The sequence below is a fragment of the Chlorocebus sabaeus genome, chromosome 23 (genome assembly GCF_047675955.1).
Source record: "Chlorocebus sabaeus isolate Y175 chromosome 23, mChlSab1.0.hap1, whole genome shotgun sequence".
NCBI lineage: Eukaryota > Metazoa > Chordata > Mammalia > Primates > Cercopithecidae > Chlorocebus > Chlorocebus sabaeus.
Window position 1 is genome coordinate 32,161,260 of NC_132926.1, and position 22,247 is coordinate 32,183,506.

At 43.2% G+C, this 22,247-nt stretch overlaps 1 protein-coding gene across 2 annotated transcripts in view; it reads left to right on the forward strand.

The window, feature by feature from the left end:
* The first annotated feature begins 971 nt into the window (after positions 1 to 971).
* The window catches only part of PDE6A (phosphodiesterase 6A), an 85,977-nt gene continuing 64,701 nt past the window's right edge, over positions 972 to 22,247 (forward strand). Inside the window, exons 1-5 of one of the 2 annotated variants that reach the window (XM_008014956.3) lie at positions 972 to 1,445; positions 10,211 to 10,363; positions 10,911 to 11,000; positions 12,113 to 12,253; positions 21,882 to 21,956. In XM_008014956.3, coding sequence (XP_008013147.2) covers positions 972 to 1,445; positions 10,211 to 10,363; positions 10,911 to 11,000; positions 12,113 to 12,253; positions 21,882 to 21,956 — 933 coding nt within the window. The remainder of the gene's footprint in view (positions 1,446 to 10,210; positions 10,364 to 10,910; positions 11,001 to 12,112; positions 12,254 to 21,881; positions 21,957 to 22,247) is intronic. The other variant, XM_073010588.1, reaches the window with a different exon arrangement.

The following is a 22,247-nucleotide window of genomic DNA, read 5'->3' on the forward strand; positions in this document are numbered from 1 at the left end:
ACAAAAACACATTAAAGCACCGAGAGAAAGATGGAGTGGGTTGAAGGAAAACAGATTTTTAAAGTTAAGGCTCTGTGAAATGGGTAGAGTTAACTAGAGGTTAAAAACAAAATGTTAACTAAAGGTTACCTCTGAGTAACAGGATTATGGGTGATTTTAATTATCTTCTTCGTGTATGTTCAATAGTGAATGTAATATGTATCACTTTTGGAATAAAGGAAAAACTGAAAGGTGTGTTGTTTTATAAGGGCCCTTAGGTCTCTAAAATTAGAGTCATTAAAATCTAAAGCTGATAAAAACTTTAGTGCAAAGATTGTGACATGGGAGACTACACGTACCAGATCCATAATGTACATGAGGACAGCAGGCAGAGGGGCCCTGCATATTGAAAGCCCACATGGGAGAGGCCCTTGGGAAGGGGAGTGGAAGGATGAGGCAAGGGGTTGGGGGATGCAAAGGCTGGTAGGCAGTCATGTCTCAGCTTCAGTCATTCCTGCCATGGGGAAATGTGGACAGAGAAGCCAAACAAATCTCCTAAGCAGTAAATGTCAGTCTTCTGTGTCAGATATTTAAGAAAATTAACAAAGGTCGGAGAAGACACACCTATAGCAAGTAGATTGTCCCTGTGCTGCCTTTTTGCAACCTCTGCTTTGGCGGTGCTCCAGCCCACCTCCTGCTCTGTGCAGACATCTCTTCTTTGCTCTTACTAGACCAAGGTGAAAGAAAACTCTCACCTTCTCCCATCTGGCCCCGCAGCATCTGGAACACACTGATCCTCATAATCCTTGTTCTTGAGAAATATTAATGACTTAATCTCTCAAGCTTGCTCCTACTTCTGTGCGGGCCATCGCAGAATGTTTTGCAGACAAGACCCAGAGAAGTCCAGACTGGACTTGTTGTAGACCGCCAAACTGCCCTTGGAAAGCCTGCGTCCCAGTCCTTCTACAGAGTAGCCTGTGGGATTCCCAGCCATGGGCGAGGTGACAGCAGAGGAGGTGGAGAAATTCCTGGACTCGAATATCGGCTTTGCCAAACAGTACTACAACCTCCACTACCGAGCCAAGGTCATCTCCGACCTCCTTGGGGCCAAGGAGGCCGCCGTGGACTTCAGCAACTACCACTCCCCGAGCAGCGTGGAGGAGAGTGAAATTATCTTTGATCTCCTGCGGGACTTTCAGGAGAATTTACAGACAGAAAAATGCATCTTCAACGTCATGAAGAAGCTGTGCTTCCTCCTGCAGGCAGACCGCATGAGCCTGTTCATGTACAGGACCCGCAACGGCATCGCGGAGCTGGCCACCCGGCTCTTCAATGTCCACAAGGATGCTGCCCTCGAAGACTGCCTGGTGATGCCCGACCAGGAGATCGTCTTCCCTCTGGACATGGGCATCGTGGGCCATGTCGCACACTCTAAGAAGATTGCTAACGTCCCCAACACAGAAGAGGTACTCTCTTCCCCATGAGAGAGAGGGCATGGGGCATTATTTCCATGGAGTTCTGGGGTACAAGTGGAGTGGGGGGCTACTGGCCACCAAGACAAGGCTGGTGACAACGTGGTGCTTCTCTTTATTTATTTACATATTTACTCATAATTCTTCATTTTGAAAAAAATTTTCAAACTTAACAGAAAAATTTGAAATACTACAAAGAACTGTTGTCTTTCATCCAAATTTATCATTCATTAACATCTTGCCACATTTGCTTTCTCTCTCCATTTTCTCTGACCCATTTGGGGGAAGGTTACAGACATCATGCCCTTTTGTCTGTAAGTACTGGCAATGCTCCCATTATTGCACTGTGGATACGTAAGAAATGTCTCTGTTCTGGAAATACACAGTACGTCCCCAGTACTTCCACACAGTACTTCCACAGTACCTCCACAGTACTTCCACACAGTACCTCCACAGTACTTCAACTCAGAACTTCCACAGAACTTCCACAGTACTTCCACACAGTACTTCCACAGTATCTCCACAGTGCTTCCACACAGTACCTCCACAGTACCTCCACAGTACTTCTTCTCAGTACTTCCACAGTACTTCCACATAGTACTTCCACACTACCTCCACAGTACTTCCACAAAGTACCTCCACAGTATTTCCACAGTACTTCCACACTACCTCCACAGTACTTCCACACAGTACCTCCACAGCATTTCCACAGTACTTCTATAGTACCTCCACAGTACTTTCACAGTACTTCCACAGTACTTTCAGAACAAGGACATTTCTTACCTATCCACAGTACAATGATGGAGTCATAGAAATGTAATGTGGATACGACACCATTATCTGCTGGGAGTAGTAGCATGTGCCTGTAGTCCCATCTACTCGGAGGGCTGAGGCAGGAGAATCACTTGAGCCCAGGAGTTTGAGACCAGTTTGTGCAACATAGAGAGACTCCTGTCTCTACAAAAAATGAAAAAATTAGCTGGGCGTGGTGGTGCACACCTGTGGTCAGCCTCAACATGGTGACTTCCCAGGAGTGAGGGACCACCAGGCTGCCTAAGGTGGGGTGAACCAGCCCAGGTCAGAAAGGGAGCAGGTCAAACTCCCATGCTGGTTAGTAGTGGAATTGTACCTGTGAATAGACACTGCACTCCAGCCTGGGCAATATAGCAAGAACCTGTCTTAAAGAAGAAGAAAACATGAAAAAAGGCTGGGTGTGGTGGCTCACACCTGTAATCCCAGCACTTTGGGAGGCTGAGGTGGGAAGATCACTTGAGCCCAGAAGTTTGAGACCAGCCTGGGCAGCATAGGGAGGTCCCTGTCTTTACAAAAAATAAAAAAACCAGCTGGGTGTGGTGGTGCACACCTGTGGTCTCAGCTACTCTGGAGGCTGAGATGGGAGCATCACTTGATCCCAGGAGGTTGAGGCTGCAGTGAGCCATGATTGTGCCACTGCACTCCAGCCTGGGTGACAGAGTGTGACCCTGTCAAGAAAAGGAAAGGAAAGGAAAAGAAAGGCAAGGCAAGACAAGGCAAGGCAAAAGGCAAGGCAAGGAAAGACAAAGAAAGGAAAGCTACCATCCAATCGGCTGGATGAAAAGGAAAAAAGAAAACAATTACTAAAAAGTAAAGAAAAAATATGCAACACCATGATCTAATAAACAGTTCATATTCAGTTTCTGTCAGTTGTCTCAGACACCCATGTAGCACTGTCTTTTGAGTATCCTTGAATCTCAGACAGTTCCTCAGTCTGTCTTTGTTTCCATGGCGCTGACATTTTTGAAGGATACAGGTACAAACCAAATCTTTTGCAGAACTGTTCTTTCATTTGGGCTTGTCTGATACTTCTTTGGGATTAGATGCAGGTCACGCATTTCTGGCAGGAGCACCACAGAGGTGATGTGTTTTCTTTGTGCTTTACATGCGGAGGCATAATGGCTGTCTGTCCCATTACTGGAAATGTAAACACTGATTACTTGGTTAAACACTTGGCTCTTTCTTCCAGGATCCACTGTTCCCTGAGATTCTACTGGCAGTTCTAGCAAAGACTTCTTTGATCACCTTGGGCAAATCACTCCCCCTCTCTGGACGCTGGCTTTTAAAGGCAGTAATGCAGTTATCCACATAGCCCTCTGCCCAGGCCAACTCCTAATCATCCTTCAGAAAAAGTCATTTCCTTGGGGAGGCCCTTTCTAATCCCCCTGTTATAGCCCCCTCCCTAAGCCATTTCTCATAATAAGCCCTGGAGGTCAGGGACCAGGTCTGCCTTGTCCACCAGACATTTACTCCAGGACCCAGCACAGTGTCTGGCACAAAGCATGTGCTCGGTAAGCACTTGGTGTAAAAGATTCACAATCAAGTCATTATGCAATAATTTCCTTAACACTGTCTCACCCAAAAGAATGTTTGTCCCATTATGGCCGGGCCCATGCAGGTCTCATTCAGCCCTGCACTGGCCAAACCAGGAACCGTGTTCCAGCATTTCCAAAATCCAGCCCTTGGACATGGTGTGATTTTGTGCTCATTTTACCTCTGGCGTTACTTCAGATTAAGTGTCTTAAGGTTAAAAATAGGAGAGGAAGGGTGCTTCAGGGACTGTCTTATCCAACTGCCTTATTTAATAGACAAAGAAACTAAACTCTGGAGAGCATGGCGCTCCACATGGCATGAATGCAAGACGCTCCACATGGCATGAATGCAAGAATTCAAACCGGTCAGCCCGGCACGGTGGCTCACACCTGTAATCCCAGTGCTTTGAGAGGCCGAGGCAGGCAGATCACTTGAGGTCAGGAGTTTGAGACCAGCCTGGCCAACATGGTGAAATCCCATCTCTACTAAAAATACAAAAATTAGCTGGGCCTGGTGATGCATGCCTATAATCCCAGCTACTTGGGAGGCTGAGGCAGGAGAATCACTTGAACCTGGGAGGTGGAGGTTGCAGTGAGCCGAGACCACGCCATTGCACTCGAGGGCAACAAGAGTGAAACTCCGTCTCAAAAAAAAAAAAAAAAAAAAAAAGAATTCGAAGAGGTATCTTTTGGTCTTGGGCTCCTTGGTGAGGCCAGACTTGCGCCTCTGTGGAAAGCACACCCGGTGGGCTCCCGAATGGGCGCATGGCTCCCATCGTCTCCTCTTGGGCATCCAGGGGCCAGGCAATGGTTCTCCACTCAGGAGATTTTCTGGAGGACTCATCCAACTGGACTGGAGTCTATTCTCCCTTCAACTCTTCTGACTGTAATTGTAGCCAACAGGGATTTCCTCACTCATTTCCCCTCATAACGATCTATGTCATCACTGTCATTATCCCTGTTTCACAGATGATGAAACAGAAACCCAGAAAGTTTTGGTAACTTGCTCAGGATTATACAGATAGAAAGTGGCAGACTCTGGCTAGTCCAAGTACACAGGTGTTTATAACTAATTGATAACAGCCAGTTATAAATTTCTGTGTTCCCCCTCCACTCCTACTGCTTCACACCACTAGCTTAAAAAAAGAAAAAAGGAAAGAAAAAAAAAGTGGCAGACTGGGAATGATTTGAACCCAGGCACTCTGACCTTGAGCTCACACTCTTGGTTCAGCCAGGGAGTCGTCATAGAGCCTTAATTCCTCTTAATTGCTCTGCTATTCTGTACTGCCTCCTCCTCTATAAAATGAGGGCATTGCACTGGGTATTTCAGCAAGGTCATTGGATCATGTAGCAGAGAGTTAAGATCTTATGCTTTGAGGTCAGATCTGGATGTGAACCAGGACTCTGTCACTTTCTAAGAATGTGGCCTTGGCAAATCGTTTAGCTTGACTGGGTTTATTTCCTATTTTATAAAATGGGGAAATATTAGCTACCCCACAGCATTGTTGTAAAAATTAAACGAATGGATTATTTCTCATTAGCAGTGTTCTTGGCACACCGTAATGGCTCCTATCGGTAGCTCCTGTTCCTTGTTACTATTACGACTATTTTGCTGCTGCTGCTGTTGTCAAGGATCTGTTCTAAGTGATGGATATGTTGTACCAGGTTTGGGTGGAATTTGGAGAAGAATCCAGTCTTGCCCTTCTGGAGCTTTCCGTTTAGATTCTGTTTGTGGGAAAACAGAGAACATAGATGCTGAGAGCTTCTCTGTACCCTGGTGTTAAGGGATTGAGGATTCAGGATGTTTTTCTGATTCTAGAAGATCCTGACTTAACAGTTTGTGGAGCCTCTGTGCTAAGGGACGGCCTGTTGCTTTCTGTTCATCCCTCAGAGTTTACTCAGGAAACCACACCTCACCTTCCCTGGAAACTTTTGGGGCCTGAGTCAGTCTCCCTGGCCAGTGACTTGGGCCTGTGGGTGAAGCCTGTCCAGGCCAGTCGTCCCTACATACACGGTATTTGCATGTGTTTACTTCAGGAAATCTTACTCAATTCACGGCCCTGGGCAGAATGCAACCTTGGGCCCCAGTGGCAGAAGGCAGCCTTGGTCACCAAACAGTGATTGGGGCTGGGTGAAGAAGGAAAAGGAAGGTGGTGTAGACAGTGGTCTAGATTCTTTCTGAACCACCAAAAAGTGATACTCTCAGCCGTCAGCACCCTCCAAAAACCTGGGAAATGGTTGCAATCGCTGCATTGTTGAAACGCGAAATCACAAAGGTAGTTCTTTTGGGCTGTAATGAACTTCCCCACCCCCTCCAAATTCCTACTTACCTTGGGAATTGCCTCAGGAAGACTTGCCAGAGGACTGCCAGAAAAAATATAAGATGCCCAGTAAAGTGTGAATTTTAGATAAACAAAGAATAATATTTTAGTTAAAGAAGGTCCTGTGCAATATTTTGGACACAGTTACACTAAAAAATTATTTGTAGTTTATCTGAAATTCAAATTTCATTGGGAAGGCCCACTTGCCATTCAATATTTACTTGCATATCAACCCTTTCCCCTTTCTCCTAGCAGGAAAACCCATGAGGCCTGTCTGTCCCTGTCTATCTTATTCACCACTGGCCCCTGGCACCTAGTCCAGTGTCTCGGACAGAATGCATACTTACAATAGTTTATTGAGTGAGTGAATGACTAAATGTCAGCCCTTGGCCAGCACTTCCTGTGGCTGATAAATTCCATTTCTGAAGGCTGTACCTGAGATGACCGTCATTTGTAGACCCTCTCACATTTGTTGTCTGCCCCTGCTTTCCGTCATTTCCCAGGAGACCTGGGACCCAGCATGCTAGAACAGGGAAAAAAAAACAACCCTCAAAGAGGATCTTATTCAATACTCTGACTTCCCAAAGGGGAAATTGTGGCTCAGAGGGTTTTCAACTACTGACAATGTGCTGAGTGGCCCTTGAAGCCACTCATAGGACAATTTTATCCTTATCTGGGCTTCCAGGGTGGTCTGCTTCACACGCTTTGGGTCGTGGGCTCATGTTTTACATGACATTCCACTATACCATGAGAACCCAGTGAGAACAACCTCATCTTACAGGTCTTTGCACATACAATGCCTGGCATAGTCAGTGCTCAATGAATATGAATGAATCAATCTGTCAATCAGTGAGTCAATGAATAAGTCAATGAATAAATAAGTGGAGCAACTGTGCCACATACCAGCAAGGGAGTTGTCTATAAAATGGGAAAGGTGGCAGTTCTATTTGGCAGGGCTGATGTGAGAGTTAATGAGATAATATATGTAAGATGTCTGGCTCTGAGCCTCGTCATTATTACTTAATAAACAGTAGATCTCCTCATGAGACGCAGCAGAGCTTGGCACTGTGAATGTTTGCAAAGGGGAAATGAGGAATCTGAGAATGAGAAGTAGTGTTGCATTGCACTTAAAATCCAAACTCAGCCAGGTGCAGGCTCACACCTGTAACCCCAGCACTTTGGGAGACCAAGGTGGGAGGCTCACTTGAGCCCAGGTGTTCAGGACTACCCTGGGCAACACAGCAAAATCCTAGCATTACAAAAATTACAAAAACTAGTCGGGCATGGTGGCATGCCCCTGTAGTTTCAGCTTCTCTGGAGGCTGAAGTGGGAGGATGACTTGAGCCCAGGAGGTTGAGGCTGCAGTGAGCCATGATGGTGCCACTGCACTCCAGCCTGGATGGCAGAGCAAGACTCTGTCTCAAATAAGTGAATACATAAAAATGAAATCTAAACTCTTTCCCATGGCCGCCGAGGCCCTGCTGGATCTGGGCCCTGCCTGCCCGTCTAACTTCCTTGCCCTCTGCTTTCCCTCTCCCTCTCTATGCTTTAGTTAACACTGATTTTCTTTCTGTTACTCACCAGGGCCGGCCTCATTCCCATCTCCTGGCCTTTGCATGCTCCGTGCTTAGAATGCACTTCATATAACTGGCTCCCTTGATCCTTCAGCTCTTAGCTCAGCATTACATCTTCAGAGAAGTCTCCCTGCCCACCAGCCTGCTATTCCTTTCATCATTCTCTACAGCACCATCCAGTCCATTTCCTTCAAAGCAGTTGTCTCAAGCTGCAGGAAGAAAGCCTAGTTGTTTACTTGCTTTTTTTTTTTGTCTCCCCATTGGAATGTAAGCTTAACCAGGGCAAGAAACTCATTCTTCTTGTTCATTGCTGTAGTTTCAGGGTCTGGAAGAGTGCCTAGCATATAGAAGGCACTCTGATCATGCTAACTGAATGGATGAATCACTTTGGGCTTTCGCTAGCTCAGCCTCTGATTCTGGGCTTTAAAATAAATATAGGTCGGTGCAAACTTTTAATAGTTTGAGCTAAATGGCTTCTAAGTCTCCTCTGCATTTGATAATCTGAGGTTCTGTGACACGGTTGTTTAGAACACTTTATATGCTAAATATGTAAGGATGACAATGATCATGTAAATGCCAGTCGATTGGCAGTTGAAGTACTCATGAGGGGAGTTCCAGGACTGAGGACCCAGTGGGAATGAGCTTTCTGGTGGATTTAGTAGCATCTGCCGTGGATGCAGGTGAGGCCCCAAGTATTTGCTTTTCCTGATAGAAGTGAACGTTGGGAAAGTAAAATGACTTCATGAAATGAATCTGAGCATACCCCACCTAGACATGTGCTCAGGAACTCATCACTTCTTGACTAATGCCTTTTTAGAGATTTTGCTTAATCCTCAAATGTTAATTCAAGTGCAGCACTATAAGCTTCTCTTAATTCCTTTACCCTTCACCTGGTTTGAAACAGCTTCACTGATAATAATGCTGTTGACTATTTGTTTAATCCCATTCCAACTACAGGAAATCTACAGATGCAGAGCATTATGCTCTGAATTCCTTCCTTCCTTCCTTCCTTCCTTCCTTCCTTCCTTCCTTCCTTCCTTCCTTCCTTCCTTCCTTCCTTCTTTCCTTCCTTCCTTCCTTCTTTCCTTCCTTCCTTCCTTCGTTTTTTAGAGACAAGGTCTTGCTCTGTCACCCAGGGTAAAGTGCAATGGTACAATCATAGCTCACTGCAGCCTCCAACTCCTGGGCTCAAGCAATCCTCCTGCCTCAGCTTCCTAAGTAGCTGGAACTACAGGCGCATGTCACCACATCTGGCTAATTTTTTTGAGTTTTAGTAGATACAAGATATTGCTATGTTGCCCAGGCTGGTCTTGGACTACTGAACTCAAGCAGTACTCCCACCTTGGCCTTCCAAAGTGTGAGATTATGGGTGTAAACCACCACACCCGGCCCAGACTTAGTTTTAGAGAACTTCTGTGAATTGGCTCTATGAAATACATTTCCACTCAGAACAGCATGAGCTGTGCAGGTTTGGGCTGGCCTGTGTCCCAAGCAATGCTGACAGTCCAAAGACCTCACAGCGCTACCAATAAACAGAAAGGCGGATTCTTGTAAATTTAAGAGAACAATTCAAGCTCTGTCTTTTCATCCTGACCACATGGTCCACCACAGCCTATACTGGCTTCTCTGGGCTGCATTAGGGGAGGGTTATGGAGATGTGTGCTCCTCTATACACCCAGAGCTTCAAGCCAATCCCTTGTGACCTATATTACTATTATTGATTTTTCTGTGAGCTGGCCTGAACCTTAGTCACCCATATCCCCAGTGCTTGACATAAGGCCTGACACATAGTAGGGCTTCTACTAAGACTTGTAGAATGGAGATATCCACTGAACTGGCTGTGTGGCGCTAGAACTGGATTGTTTAAAAAGCTGAAAATAACAAATTCTTTTGTTCAATGACCTGGGCCCAACTCTAACCCTATCCAGGCTTCTCTAAGAGGCAGCAGGGTTGAGGGCAGGTTCTGGAGTTACACATACACACACACACACATTCTACACACATGACATTAACCTTCTTGAGTTACAGATCCCCCTTCTGTAAGATGGGCTACTAACGGTACTTATCTCATAGCTTATTGTGAAGATAAAAGTAAGATGATGCAGGTAAAATGCCATGCACACTGCCTGCTAGCAACTGTCATTGTACTTCCTGAAGTCTTTCCCCAGCTTCCTCTTAGCTCTCCCCTGGGTTTTTATTCTGGGCTTAATTGTAATCACCTCAAGAAAGCCTTCTCTAACCCTCCTTCTCCAGGCAAAGTCGGTCCCCCACTCCCGTCCCTGGCACTAACACTGCTTTGCACACATCTCCTCCACAGTCCTCAGTGGATTGCATCTCAGACTTTCTTCTTCTACTGGATTTTGGAAGCTTCCATGACAGATGTCATCTCTGATTGCCCTGCCCCTGTTGAAGAGGAATAGATGGAAGCACCTTCATTCGCTTGTCAACAGGGTCTTTGGGCTGTTCCATTGTTCTTGCTCTTCATTTGCCTGTCCGTGCTTATCTCTGCCTTCCTTTAGGATGAGCATTTCTGTGATTTTGTGGACATCCTCACAGAGTACAAGACCAAGAACATCTTGGCTTCCCCTATAATGAATGGGAAGGATGTGGTGGCCATAATCATGGCTGTGAATAAAGTGGATGGATCCCACTTCACCAAGAGAGATGAAGAGGTAAGAATGCTTTAGAGACTAAGGATAGCCATACTAGCATATTCTCCTAGCCTATGAAGTCCCCTGAAATTTGCTGTTTGGCCTGGCCTCAGTTTTCCCATCTGTAAGACAGGGAATTCACCTGATGTTCTCTGAGGAAGGCAGGATAAAATAATAGTTAATACATTGGGCTTTGGAGTCAGGAATAGAGGGGTATTTGTTCTGGCTCTGCCAATATCTAGCTGTTTGCATTGTGCAAGTTATTTAACTTCTTGGAACTTTGGTTTTCTTATTTGTAAAATGTGGATAATTTTTCAGTATCAACCTCATAGGGAACTTATCAATAAATAGTAGCTATTTTTCATGAATACACTCCCATCAACATCAACATTCTACATTCGGTGAGTTTTACACTCGTGCAACATCTTATGAGTCTGCATTCTAGGATCCATCTGCCCAAATTGTCTCTGATGAAGCTTTGAAAATATTCAGATATTTGCTGATGGTAAAAGTAGCCAGAGGATGGATTTCTTCTCATCTGCCTGCCCACGTGCTGTTTGATTTTTAGATTCTTCTCAAGTACCTCAATTTTGCAAATCTAATCATGAAAGTATACCACCTGAGTTACCTGCACAACTGTGAAACTCGACGTGGCCAGGTAAGGGGCTTGGGCCAAAGGAATGGACTTGACATGTCCCTTCCCTGAAGCATTGATGTGGTCAGGACTGGCAGGCAGATGGGAATGAAGGTGCCTGGGAAGCATTATACAATCTCTGGTCAGCATCACGAGTGTTACAAGGTAGTGGCTGTCTGTAAAGCTGTATACCAGAGTGGTTATATGCACAAGCTTCAAGTCAGATGGCTTTGATCTGAATCCCTGCTCAACCACTGACTAGCTCTAAGACCCTAAACGAGTCACTTAATCTTTCTATGCTTCAGTCTCCCCATTTGAAAAATAGGGATGATTATGGTGCCACCCTCCAAAGGTTGCCATCAATAGTAAATGAGATAATGCATATAGGGCAATAGTGCTCAATTGAAGTTCCTTATTATTTTTATTAAAAACCTATGAGATAAATGAAAGGGAAACAGTTGGACCCAATGTAAAGCAGCCAGTTACTTCATCTCTCTGAGCCTCAGTTTCTTTATCTACAAATGGAAGATAATTGAACTGGGCATGGTGGCTCATGCCTGTAGTTCCAGCACTTTGGGAGGCCAAGGCAGGAAGATTGCTTGAGCCCAGAAGTTCGAGACCAGCCAGGGCAACATAGTGAGACCCCCATCTCTATTTTTAAAATAAAAATTTTTTTAAAATGCATGATAATGGACTGGGTAAGGTGGCTCATGCCTATAATCCCAGAACTTTGGGAGGCTGAGGGAGGAGGATTGCTTGAGGCCAGAAGTGAAAACTCATTTCTACAAAAAATTTAAAGATTATCTGCGTGCACCTGTAGTCCCAGCTACTAGGGAGGCTGAGATGGGAGAATTGCCTGAGCCTGAGAGTTGGAGGTTACAGTGAGCTATGATTGTACTACTGTACTCCAGCCTGGATGACAGAGTAAGACTGTCCCTAAAAAATAAATAAATAAATAAACTTAAAAAAAAATCTAAAAGTAAAAATGGAGGATAACCTGTCTGTTTCTCCAAATTATTGTGAAGATTAAGTGAAATAAACTCTACAGAACTTCACAGAATTTTTGTTATTCTCCAGCTAAGTGAGCTACTACTTTGCGCCTCAAAATCTATGAATATATTTCCGTATTTTTTCAGATACTGCTGTGGTCTGGAAGTAAAGTCTTTGAAGAACTTACAGACATCGAACGACAGTTCCACAAAGCCCTGTACACAGTCCGTGCTTTCCTCAACTGTGACAGATACTCTGTGGGTCTCTTAGACATGACCAAGCAGAAGGTGAGAAAACTGCAGCAACAGACATTTCCAAGAAAAGATTAAACAGGCACTGACTGACGGCTAGAGTCTTGGCACACATTCAATTGCACAGGGAAGAGGCTGGGTGAATTGGGATGGTTGTAGAAAGTTTTACATAGGTCTCTACTGAGGAGAGGAGTGTCAGCCTTTAAAGCGGAAAAGTCAATCTAGGACACAGGTGAGCGAAAACAATCTGTATTTTCTTTAGTCATTTGGAAAGAAAAAAAAAGTGTACATGAAAAGAAACTGATGAGGTGATGAAGGTCAGTGATAAAGAAGTTTCTATGCGGGTTGAGAGTCAAGGAGAAAGTTGCCAACGTCAGGGATTCTCAAAAAATGTCCTGAAAGTTGCGTGTAAACTTTGCTGCAATTTATCTATTACAGAGCTCACCCAGGCAATTAAGTGGAGGCAGACGCCAACATCTGGTCCCTCACATGCTCAGGGGCCAGATTTGTGGCAGAGACAGCAGCTAAGGAGGCAGAGTTCAATGCAGCTCCCAGAGATGTTTTTTAGATACATTTTCCCAAACAACTTCCTTATTCCTCTTTGTTTCCTTGTTTCTGCCCTATGAGGCTAATCATTTTCTGCCTTGAAACAGAGTTTCCAAGTTATCTATGCTTATTATCTCCTATCCTGAAAACCCAAGGATTTCAGTCAGTTTCACTTTGTACGCCTTGTCATGCTGAGGTGCCCAGGCCAATGCAGACTCTCCAAACATATTGGATCGAGTGAATGAATACATGGATCACAGAATCTTGGATATAGTCCAGAGGCTCCCAAACTTGACAATTCATCAGAATCTTCTGATGAGCTGAGTAAAAAAATTGCTGGACGACATTTTCTGATAGTCTGCCATTTTTTTACTTAATGTTTTACAAACATCTTTCTATGTCAGCACATATGAATTCTTTTTAATAAGCCTTTATATTGAAACATAGGCCTGGCACAGTGGCTCACACCTGTAATCCCAGGACTTTAGGAGGTTGAGGTGGGAGGATGGCTTGAGGCCAGGAGTTCGAGTCCAGCTTGGGCAACATAGTGAGACCTGTCTCTACAAAAAATAAAATAAAAATAAAAAAAGAAGGATAACATAGACACAGAAAAGGAACATTAATTATAACTGCTGATATAACAGTTCAATGAGTGAATGTTCCCATGAAACCACCACCAAAATGAAGGAACCAAACACGACAAACAGCACCTCAGCAGCCTCCTTCATACCTTCTTCAGTACCTCCCACAGCCTCCTCCTGAAAGATTACCACCATCTGACCTTTCATACCATATTGGTTTCGCCTTTTTGAGGTTCATATACATGGAATCCTACAATACACATGCCTTTGTGTTTGGCTTCTTTTGATTCATCCTTATTGCTTCATTTAGCATGAGTTCATTCATTTTTATTCCTGTGGAATTTTCATTATCTGTATAATCCACAGTGTATTTATTCATTTCCACTGTTGGTGGACATTTGAGTTTTCAGATCTGGTCTATTACGAATATTGTTGTTATGAAACTTCTAGTACATTACTAGTACACAGTTGTGCCCTTTCTGTTAAGTATTTACCGAGGAGTAGAATTTCAGAGTATTAGCTTTAGTAGATATTGCCGATCTGATTTTCAAAATGATATGATTGTACCATTTTATACCCTCACCAGCAATGTATCAAGGGTTTCTTCATCAATACTTGCTATTGTTATTCTTAGTAACTTTAGCCATTCTGGTGAGCATGTGGCTTTATCTCTTTTGTTATCAACATGAATTCCCCTAATGACTGGATGAATATTTTAAAATACGTTTATTGGCTATTTGGATGTATTATTTTGTGACGTGACAGTTCAAGGTTTTCCCCCATTTAAAAAAATCACGTTGTCTTTTTTATCTCACTGATCTGTAGTTCTTTGCAAATTCTGAGCACAAGTCCACTTTCAAATACACGCATTGCAAATACAGTCACGCACCACATAACGACATTTTGATCGATGATGGCATATACCATGGTCCATAGAATTATAATGGAGTTGAAAAATTCCTATCGTCTAGTGATAGTGCAATGCATTCTTCACATTTTTGGTGATGCTGGTATAAGAAAAACCTACCGCACTGCCAGTTGCATAAAAGCATAGCACATACAGGCCGGGCGTGGTGGCTCACACCTGTAAACCCAGCACTTTGGGAGGCTGAGGTGGGAGGATCACGAGGTCAGGAGTTCGAGACCAGCCTGACCAACATGGGGTAATCCCTGCCTCTACTAAAAATACAAAAATTAGCTGGGTGTGATGGCAGGTGCCTGTAATCCCAGCTACTCAGGAGGCTGAGGCAGGAGAATTGCCTGAACCTGGGAGGTGGAGGTTGCAGTGAGCCAAGATCGTGCCACTGCACACCAGTTTGGGTGACAGAGTGAGACTTCATCACACACACACACACACATATATATAGCACACACAATTATAAGTTGTAGTACATAATGCTTGATAATAGAAAACTATGTTACTGGATTACATATTTACTATACTACACCTTTTTTCCCATTATTTTAGAGTTGACTCCGACTTATTAAAAAAGAAAAAAGTTAACTGTAAAACAGCCTCAGGCAGGTCCTTCAGGAGATATTCCGGAAGAAAGCATTGTTATCACAGGAGATAAGAGCTCTATACTTGTTTTTGCCCCTGAAAACCTTCCAGGGGGACAAAGTGTGGAGGTGGAAGATGATGATATTGATAATCCCAACCCTGTGTAGGCCTAGGCTAATGTGTGTGTTTGTGTCTTAGTTTTTAACAAAAAAGTTTAGAAAGTAAAAGAAAAAAAAATTTAAGAGAAAAAAAGCTTGTAGAATAAAGATATAAAGCAAATATTTTTGTTCTGATTCAAGCACCAAAGACATGAAAAAAGAAAAAAGAGTAACAGAATTTGAGATAATTTTTTTAAAAAGAAAATATTTTTGCACAGCTGTATGATGTGTTTGTGTATTAAGCTAAGTGTTATTACAAAAGAGTCAAAAAAGTTTTTAAAAATAAAAAATTTTGTAAAGAAAAATTTAAACATTTATAAAGTAAAAAAGTTACAAGCCAGGCTTGGTGGCTCATACCTGCAATCCCAGCTACTCAAGAGGCTGAGGTAGAAGAATCGCTTGAGGCCTGGAGTCCGAATCTGCAGTGAGCTATGATGAGCAAGATCTTATCTCTAAAATAATTACTTAATTAAAAATTACAGTAAGCTAAGCTTAATTTACTATTGAAGAAAGAAATTGTAAAAACACATTTAGTGTAGCCTAAGTGTACAGTGTTTATAAAGTCTATAGTAGCGCACAGTAACGTCCTAGGCCTTCATATTCACTCACCACTCACTCACTGACTCACCCAGAGCAACTTCCAGTCCCGCAGGTTCCATTCATGCTAAGTGCCCTGTATAGGTGTATGATTTTTAAACTTTTATAGCTTATTTTTGCTGTATCTTTTATGTTTAGCTATGTTTAGGTGTGTAGTAGGCTATACCATCTGGGGTAATGCAAGTGCACTCTACGATGTTCACACAATGACAAAATTGCCCAACGACACACACATTTCCCGGAGCATATCCCCATCATAAGTGACGCATGGCTGTAGTCTCCCACTCGGTGCTTTCTCTCTCTCTCTCTCTCTCACTCTCTCTGTCTTTTTTTTTGGAGACGGAGTTTTGCTCTTGTAACCAGGTGGATCATCTGAGGTCGGGAGTTCAAAACCAGCCTGATCGACATGGAGAAACCCCGTCTCTGCTAAAAATACAAAATTAGCTGGGTGTGGTGGTACATGCTTGTAATCCCAGCTACTCAGGAGACTAAGGCAGGAGAATCGCTTGAACCCGGGAGGCAGAGTCTGTGGTGAGCCGAGATTGCACCATTGCATTCCAGCCTGGGCAACTAGAGCGAAACTCCATCTCAAAAAAAAAAAAATTTGAATAATCTATTTCTTATTAATTTGTAGGAGTGCTTTATATATGATGGGGATTATGTATCTGTCACATATCCTGCAAACGTTTTTCCCTGTCTGTGAATTATATTTTAACTTTGCTTATAACATCTTTCATCAGACAGAAAATTTAAATTTTCTCTTTATAGCTTCTGAGTTTTGAGTTTTATTTAGGAAAGACTTTCCTATCCCCAACATTAAAGATAATCTGAAATAATCTCCTCTATTATCTCTTAGTATTTTTATAGTTTTAATATAGTTTAATCTTTCATTGATTTTTAAGTTAGATATGTGTACAGTGTGAGATGGGGTAACTTTTGTGTTTTTCGTTGTATTTTTCCACTTAAAGAGTAGTGTGGGATGTGAGGGAGATCCGGCTGTGACATCGGTGACACCACTGATTGCCAGCGTTGATTTGATTGATCTGGCTGGCTAGGTGGGTGTCCCTTTCCTTTCTCACTGCTCTATGCGTGCCCCTGTCTTTGAACTCAGTCAAAGACGGTGACCTTCCCCGACAGAGGAGAGTTATTCTTGGGTAAGAGTATATGAGTAGCCATGCTCTTCTGCTAGAACACTCAAACAAGCTCTTAAGAACAGGGAGAGGCCGGGTGCAGGGGCATGCGCCTGTCCCAGCTACTCAGGAGGCAGAAGTGGGAGGATGGCTTGAGCCCAGGAGTTCAAGGCTGCAACGAGCCATGATCATACCATTGCACTCCAGCCTGCTGGGTGACAGGGTGAGATCCCATCTATTTTTTTAAAAAAAAAAAAAAAAAAAAGGAATGAGAAAATATATACTTTAAGAAAAAAACAAAAAACAAAACACAGAATCTTGCTCTGTCACCAAGGCTGGAGTGCAATGGCAAGATCTCGGCTCACTGCAACTTCTGCCTCCCAGGTTCAAGTGATTCTCCTACCTCAGCCTCCCAAGTAGCTGGGATTATAGGCACGTGCCACCATGCCTGACTAATTTTTGTATTTTTTAGTAGACACAGGATATCACCTTGTTGGACAGGCTGGTCTTGAACTCCTGACCTCAAGGGATCCACTCATCTTGGCCTCCCAAAGCGCTGGGATTACAGGTGTGAGCCACTGTGCCCGGCCGAGGAAGTATACTATTTTAAAGTACCATCATTTTGATAAGTCGCATCATCAGATACCAGATGTTCATATACATGGGTCCTACTTTTCTGGGGTTTTGTTTGTTTGTTTGCTTCTTGATCTTTTTTTTTTTTTGAAATGCAGTCTTGCTCTGTCACCCATGCTGGAGTGTAGTGGCGCAATCTCGGCTCACTGCAACCTCTGCCTCCTGGGTTCAAGCCATTATCCTGCCTCAGCCTCCCAAGTAGCTGGGACTACAGGCACGTGCCACCACGCCCAGCTAATATTTGTACTTTTGCTAGAGACAGGGTTTCACCATGTTGGCCAGGCTGGTCTTGAGCTCCTGACCTCAGGTATTTCACTGGCCTTGGCCTCCCGAAGTGCTGGGATTACAGGTGTGAGCCACCAAACCCAGCCTGTAGCTCCTTAAGTGATTCTGTACTGTTGGGCCATATATTGGTTTTAGGGAACCTCTGATTCTAGTGAAACCATTTATCTGATTAAAAAAAAAAAATTCTAGAGACAGGGTCTCACTATGTTGCCTAGGCTGGTCTCAAACTCCTGGGCTCAAGCCATCCTCCCACCTTGGCCTCCCAAAATGTTGGGACTATAGGCATAAGCCACCATGGCCAGCCTCATCTGATTTTGGCATACCTTTGATTCATAAATATCTTGCCAAATATTGCTAAGCCCAACAACATGCCCTTTGTTTCTCCTTCAGGAAGTGGCAAATGAATGGATTCATACAAATGAATGATTACTTTTTGATTAAAATAATTTCTGGCTGGTCTGAGTGGTGTTTGCACCTAATTAATCACGACCAGTTACAGATTTCTTTGTTCCTTCTCCACTCCCACTGCTTCACTTGACTAGCCTAAAAAATAAAAAACAGAAAAAAAGCAAGATTTTAAAAATGTTTTTAAAAACGATTTTTCTGTAATTGAATTCAAAAGACTCCATTTTGAAGTTACCATTCACAGTTTGCCACAGGATTTGGTCTCAGGCTCAGGCTACTGTGTGCTATAGTGATCTGTTCTCTGTTTATTTTAAACTGCCTGCCTCTCAAACGGGAAAATTACTTTTAAGCAAAAATACTCTGAGCTGGGGGAGGTGATACATACCTGTAGTCCCAGCTATTTGGGAGTCTGAGGCAGGAAGATTGTTTAAGCCTAAGAGTTCGAGACCAGCCTGGCAACATAGTGAGATCTCATCTCAAAACAAAACAAAAAAAAGAGAGTATCGAACTGCGTCATCCTCAAAATATTAAACGATTTTGTAATTAGAAGTGGCCTATGAGGCTGGGCACAGTGCTTCACACCTGTACTCCTCACACTTTGAAAGCCTGAGTCAGGAGGATTGATTGAGCCCAGGCATTCAAGAGCAGCCTGGGCAACGTAGTGAGACCCTGTCTCTACAAAAAATTTCAAAAATTAGCTGGATCTAGTGGCACATGCCTGTAGTTGTAGCTACTTGGGAGGCTGAGGAAGGAGGATTGCTTGAGTCCAGAAGGTTGAGGCTACAGTGAACCAGACTTGCACCACTGCCCTCCAGCTTGGGTGACAGGACAGAACAAGACCCTGTCTCCAAAAAAATAAAAGAAAAAGGAAAAGAAAAGAAAAAGTGTGAGATGATGATAGCAAGAATGAATAAAAATAAAAATAAGTGACCTAGGCCGCCTACACTCTAAGAACCTGCCCCTCAGGTAGTTAAGATTTTACTTGAGCTATTGGCATTATGAAAAAAGTCATTAAAGCTGTTGATTTGTGCACTTTAAATGGACAAATTATCAGATGATGTAGGAACTATATATCAATTAACCTGTTAAGAAAGAAAGGAAGAAAGTGCAGAGGGAGGAAGGGATGGAAGGAAGAAGGGAGAAGTCATAGATACATCCAGCTTGCCGTATAACCCCTTGTTTGACAACTTCTCCTTGGGACAATCTTCTCCTTGGATCCACTCAGTGTTTGGCCCACATGAGGTGTCAGGCCAATATATTTATTCTTCTTCTGGGCTCCTCTAGCATTTATCCTCTCCTTCCAGCACTGTTTTGGTTCTTGCCTCATTTACCTCACTATTCATTATCTTCTTCATGAGACAATCAGTTCTTCCAGGATACAAACTGTGCCTTATTCACCTGTGTATAACTAGCGGTCAGCAGGTTGTGGGGCTCAGGTAGGGCCTGGTTATATTTTTGCCTAGAATTAAAGTTGTTTTCTAAATTTTCACCTAGAATTAAATTTCTTCCTGTTGTTGGTAGTCTAGAAAAAGAGCTCAACTGGGGAGAAGGACAAAAACATGGCCTCTGCATTTCATGTGGCTTCCCTTCCGCTTCTCTGGATGATATTAGAATAAACAAACCATGGCAATTAACATGTTCAAATGAGAGAAACGAGGAGGACTTGGCATCCTACCCACAGTAACCCAGTGCTAACAGATCAAGGTTTATCCCTGGATAGTAACAGATGAATGAACAGAAAAGGCACTGGAGGATAGAAGCTCCTCTGTCAGGCCCAGACTTGACCCCGCACAAGCTTTGTTGCTCTATGTGCAAAGGAAGCCATGAGGAAGTAGTGGGGAAGAGCCTGTGTGGTTCTCAGTTGGCCTCTCATGAGGCTGCATGACCGTGTAGCTCCTTTTCTGGCTCATTTTCCTCTTCCTTCTGCCTGTGTCTTGGCCACTTTTATTTATGTTATGTTATGTTACGTTACGTTACGTTACGTTACGTTACGTTACGTTACGTTATGTAATGTATTTATTTGAGACAGGGTCTCACTCTGTCATTCAGTCTGGAGTGCAGTGGCGCAATCTCAGCTCACTGCAACCTCCCCGTCCCGGGTTTAAGTGATTCTCCTGCCTCAGCCTCCTGAGAAGCTGTGATTACAGGCACACACCACCACGCCCGGCTAATTTTTGTATTTTTGGTAGAGACAGGGTTTTGCCGTGTTGCTCAGGCTGGTGTCAAACTCCTGGGCTCAAGTGATCCACCCGCCTCGGCCTCGCAAAGTGCTAGGATTATAGGTGTGAGCCACTGTGCCTGGCCTTGGACACTTTTAGACAAAAAAATTCAACAGAGTTTATTTGAGCAAAGAACAACTCATGAATTGGGCAACCCTCAAAACCAGAAGAGGTTCAAAGAGCTCTGCTGCACGGCATGACCAGTGAGCTTTTATAGCTGAACATGGAAGCAAAGTATCGAAATAACATGATTAGTTACAATAGGGCATTTGCCTGTTTTAGGCATGGTCTGATCATTTGGGCTGCCTGTGATTGGTTGAAACCCCACCATTTGTTACAATAATATACTCCTAAGTTGGGTTTTGGTTTGTTTGTCTACTGAGGTTGCAGGTTGTTTTGTAGGAACTCAAATTATTACAGAGAAACTGGAAAAACAGAGATAGCCTCAGGCCAAGGCACCTGTGTATTTTGCTTTAGCAGCCTCTTATCTTACAGGTGTCAGCCTTTCTTATTGGATCCCAGATATAGGTCTATTGTCCATATTTGGCATCATTTTTTTCTTTATTATTTGTGAAAAATTATTTTTTCCTGATTACAAAAGCAATAAAGTTTATTATGAAAAATTTCTAAATAAATTATAGTCTGACTCCAATCACTCAGAAAAAAATCACTTGTTAATACTTTGTTGTGGGCCAGGCATGGTGGCTGATGGCTGTAATCCCAGCACTTTGGGAGGCTGAGGCAGGCAGATCACCTGAGGTCTGGAGTTCGAGACCATCCTGGCCAACATGGTGAAACCCCACCTCTACTAAAAATACAAAAATTAGCCAGATGTGGTGGCACATACCTGTAATCCCAGCTACTTGGGAGGCTGAGCCAGGAGAATCGCTTGAACCTGGGAGGTGGAGGTTGCAGTGAGCTGAGATGGAGCCACTGCACTCCAGCCTGGGCAACAGAGTGAGATCCTGTCTCCAAAATAATAATAATAAAAATAATAATAACAATAATTTGTTGTAAATGTATTCACAACATTTTCTATATGTAACTGAACATTAGGGTCACATGATATATTCTTTTTGGCCTCTCACGTTTTTCACTCATCAGTGTATCATCATCAATGTATCATCTTTTCAATCAGTACACACACATCTGTAACATCATTGTTAATAGATGTACCATAATTGATTTAATAAATCTTATCTTGTTGGGCACTTAGATGGTCTCTAATTTTTTACCACTATAAATGATACTGCTTGGGACATTGTTTTAGCTAAACCTTTCAGCACATATTAGCATGATCTTAAGGTAAATTTCTTAGCCATAAAGACCCTACTTTCCCTCTCATGTCCAATAACACTAACGGTGCCCCAGTTCAGCTCCCATGTATTTGACTAATGACTAGGCAGGCCCAGTTCATCAATATTTTGAAGGGCAAATGTGACTATTTTCCAACTGTAGTGAGTCTTACTGCCTTTCCAAGTTTAGGTTTCACTGAGTTCTTCTTACTTTCTAAATTTCAGTGTTAGCTGACTCATATAGGTGGGACTTCTTAATCTCCTTTCCTTGATCTCTTTTCAAAACATGTAATTATTGTTTTTTTCATTCCTAGGAATTTTTTGATGTGTGGCCGGTTCTGATGGGTGAAGTTCCACCTTACTCTGGTCCCAGGACTCCGGATGGAAGAGTACGTTCTCTCTGGCCTTTTCAGTATGATCTAATGTTTAATATATTTCCAATGCAAGGCACAGTAAACCCTGTTGAAGAATTTTTTTTAGCATATAGGTATTTGTCTTTGTGTTGGGTTGTCTCCCTTGAAGTTAGAATAATCCCTCATGTTCAATAGCAGACAGGTGCTAAAAGTAAAATAAAACAACAGAGAGAAAAAAAAGTAAAAAACAGCAATAACTCCTCCTAATTGTCATGCCCTAACATCCCTAACATGTGCAAAGTGGCCTGCCTGCCTTCCTTCCTTTCT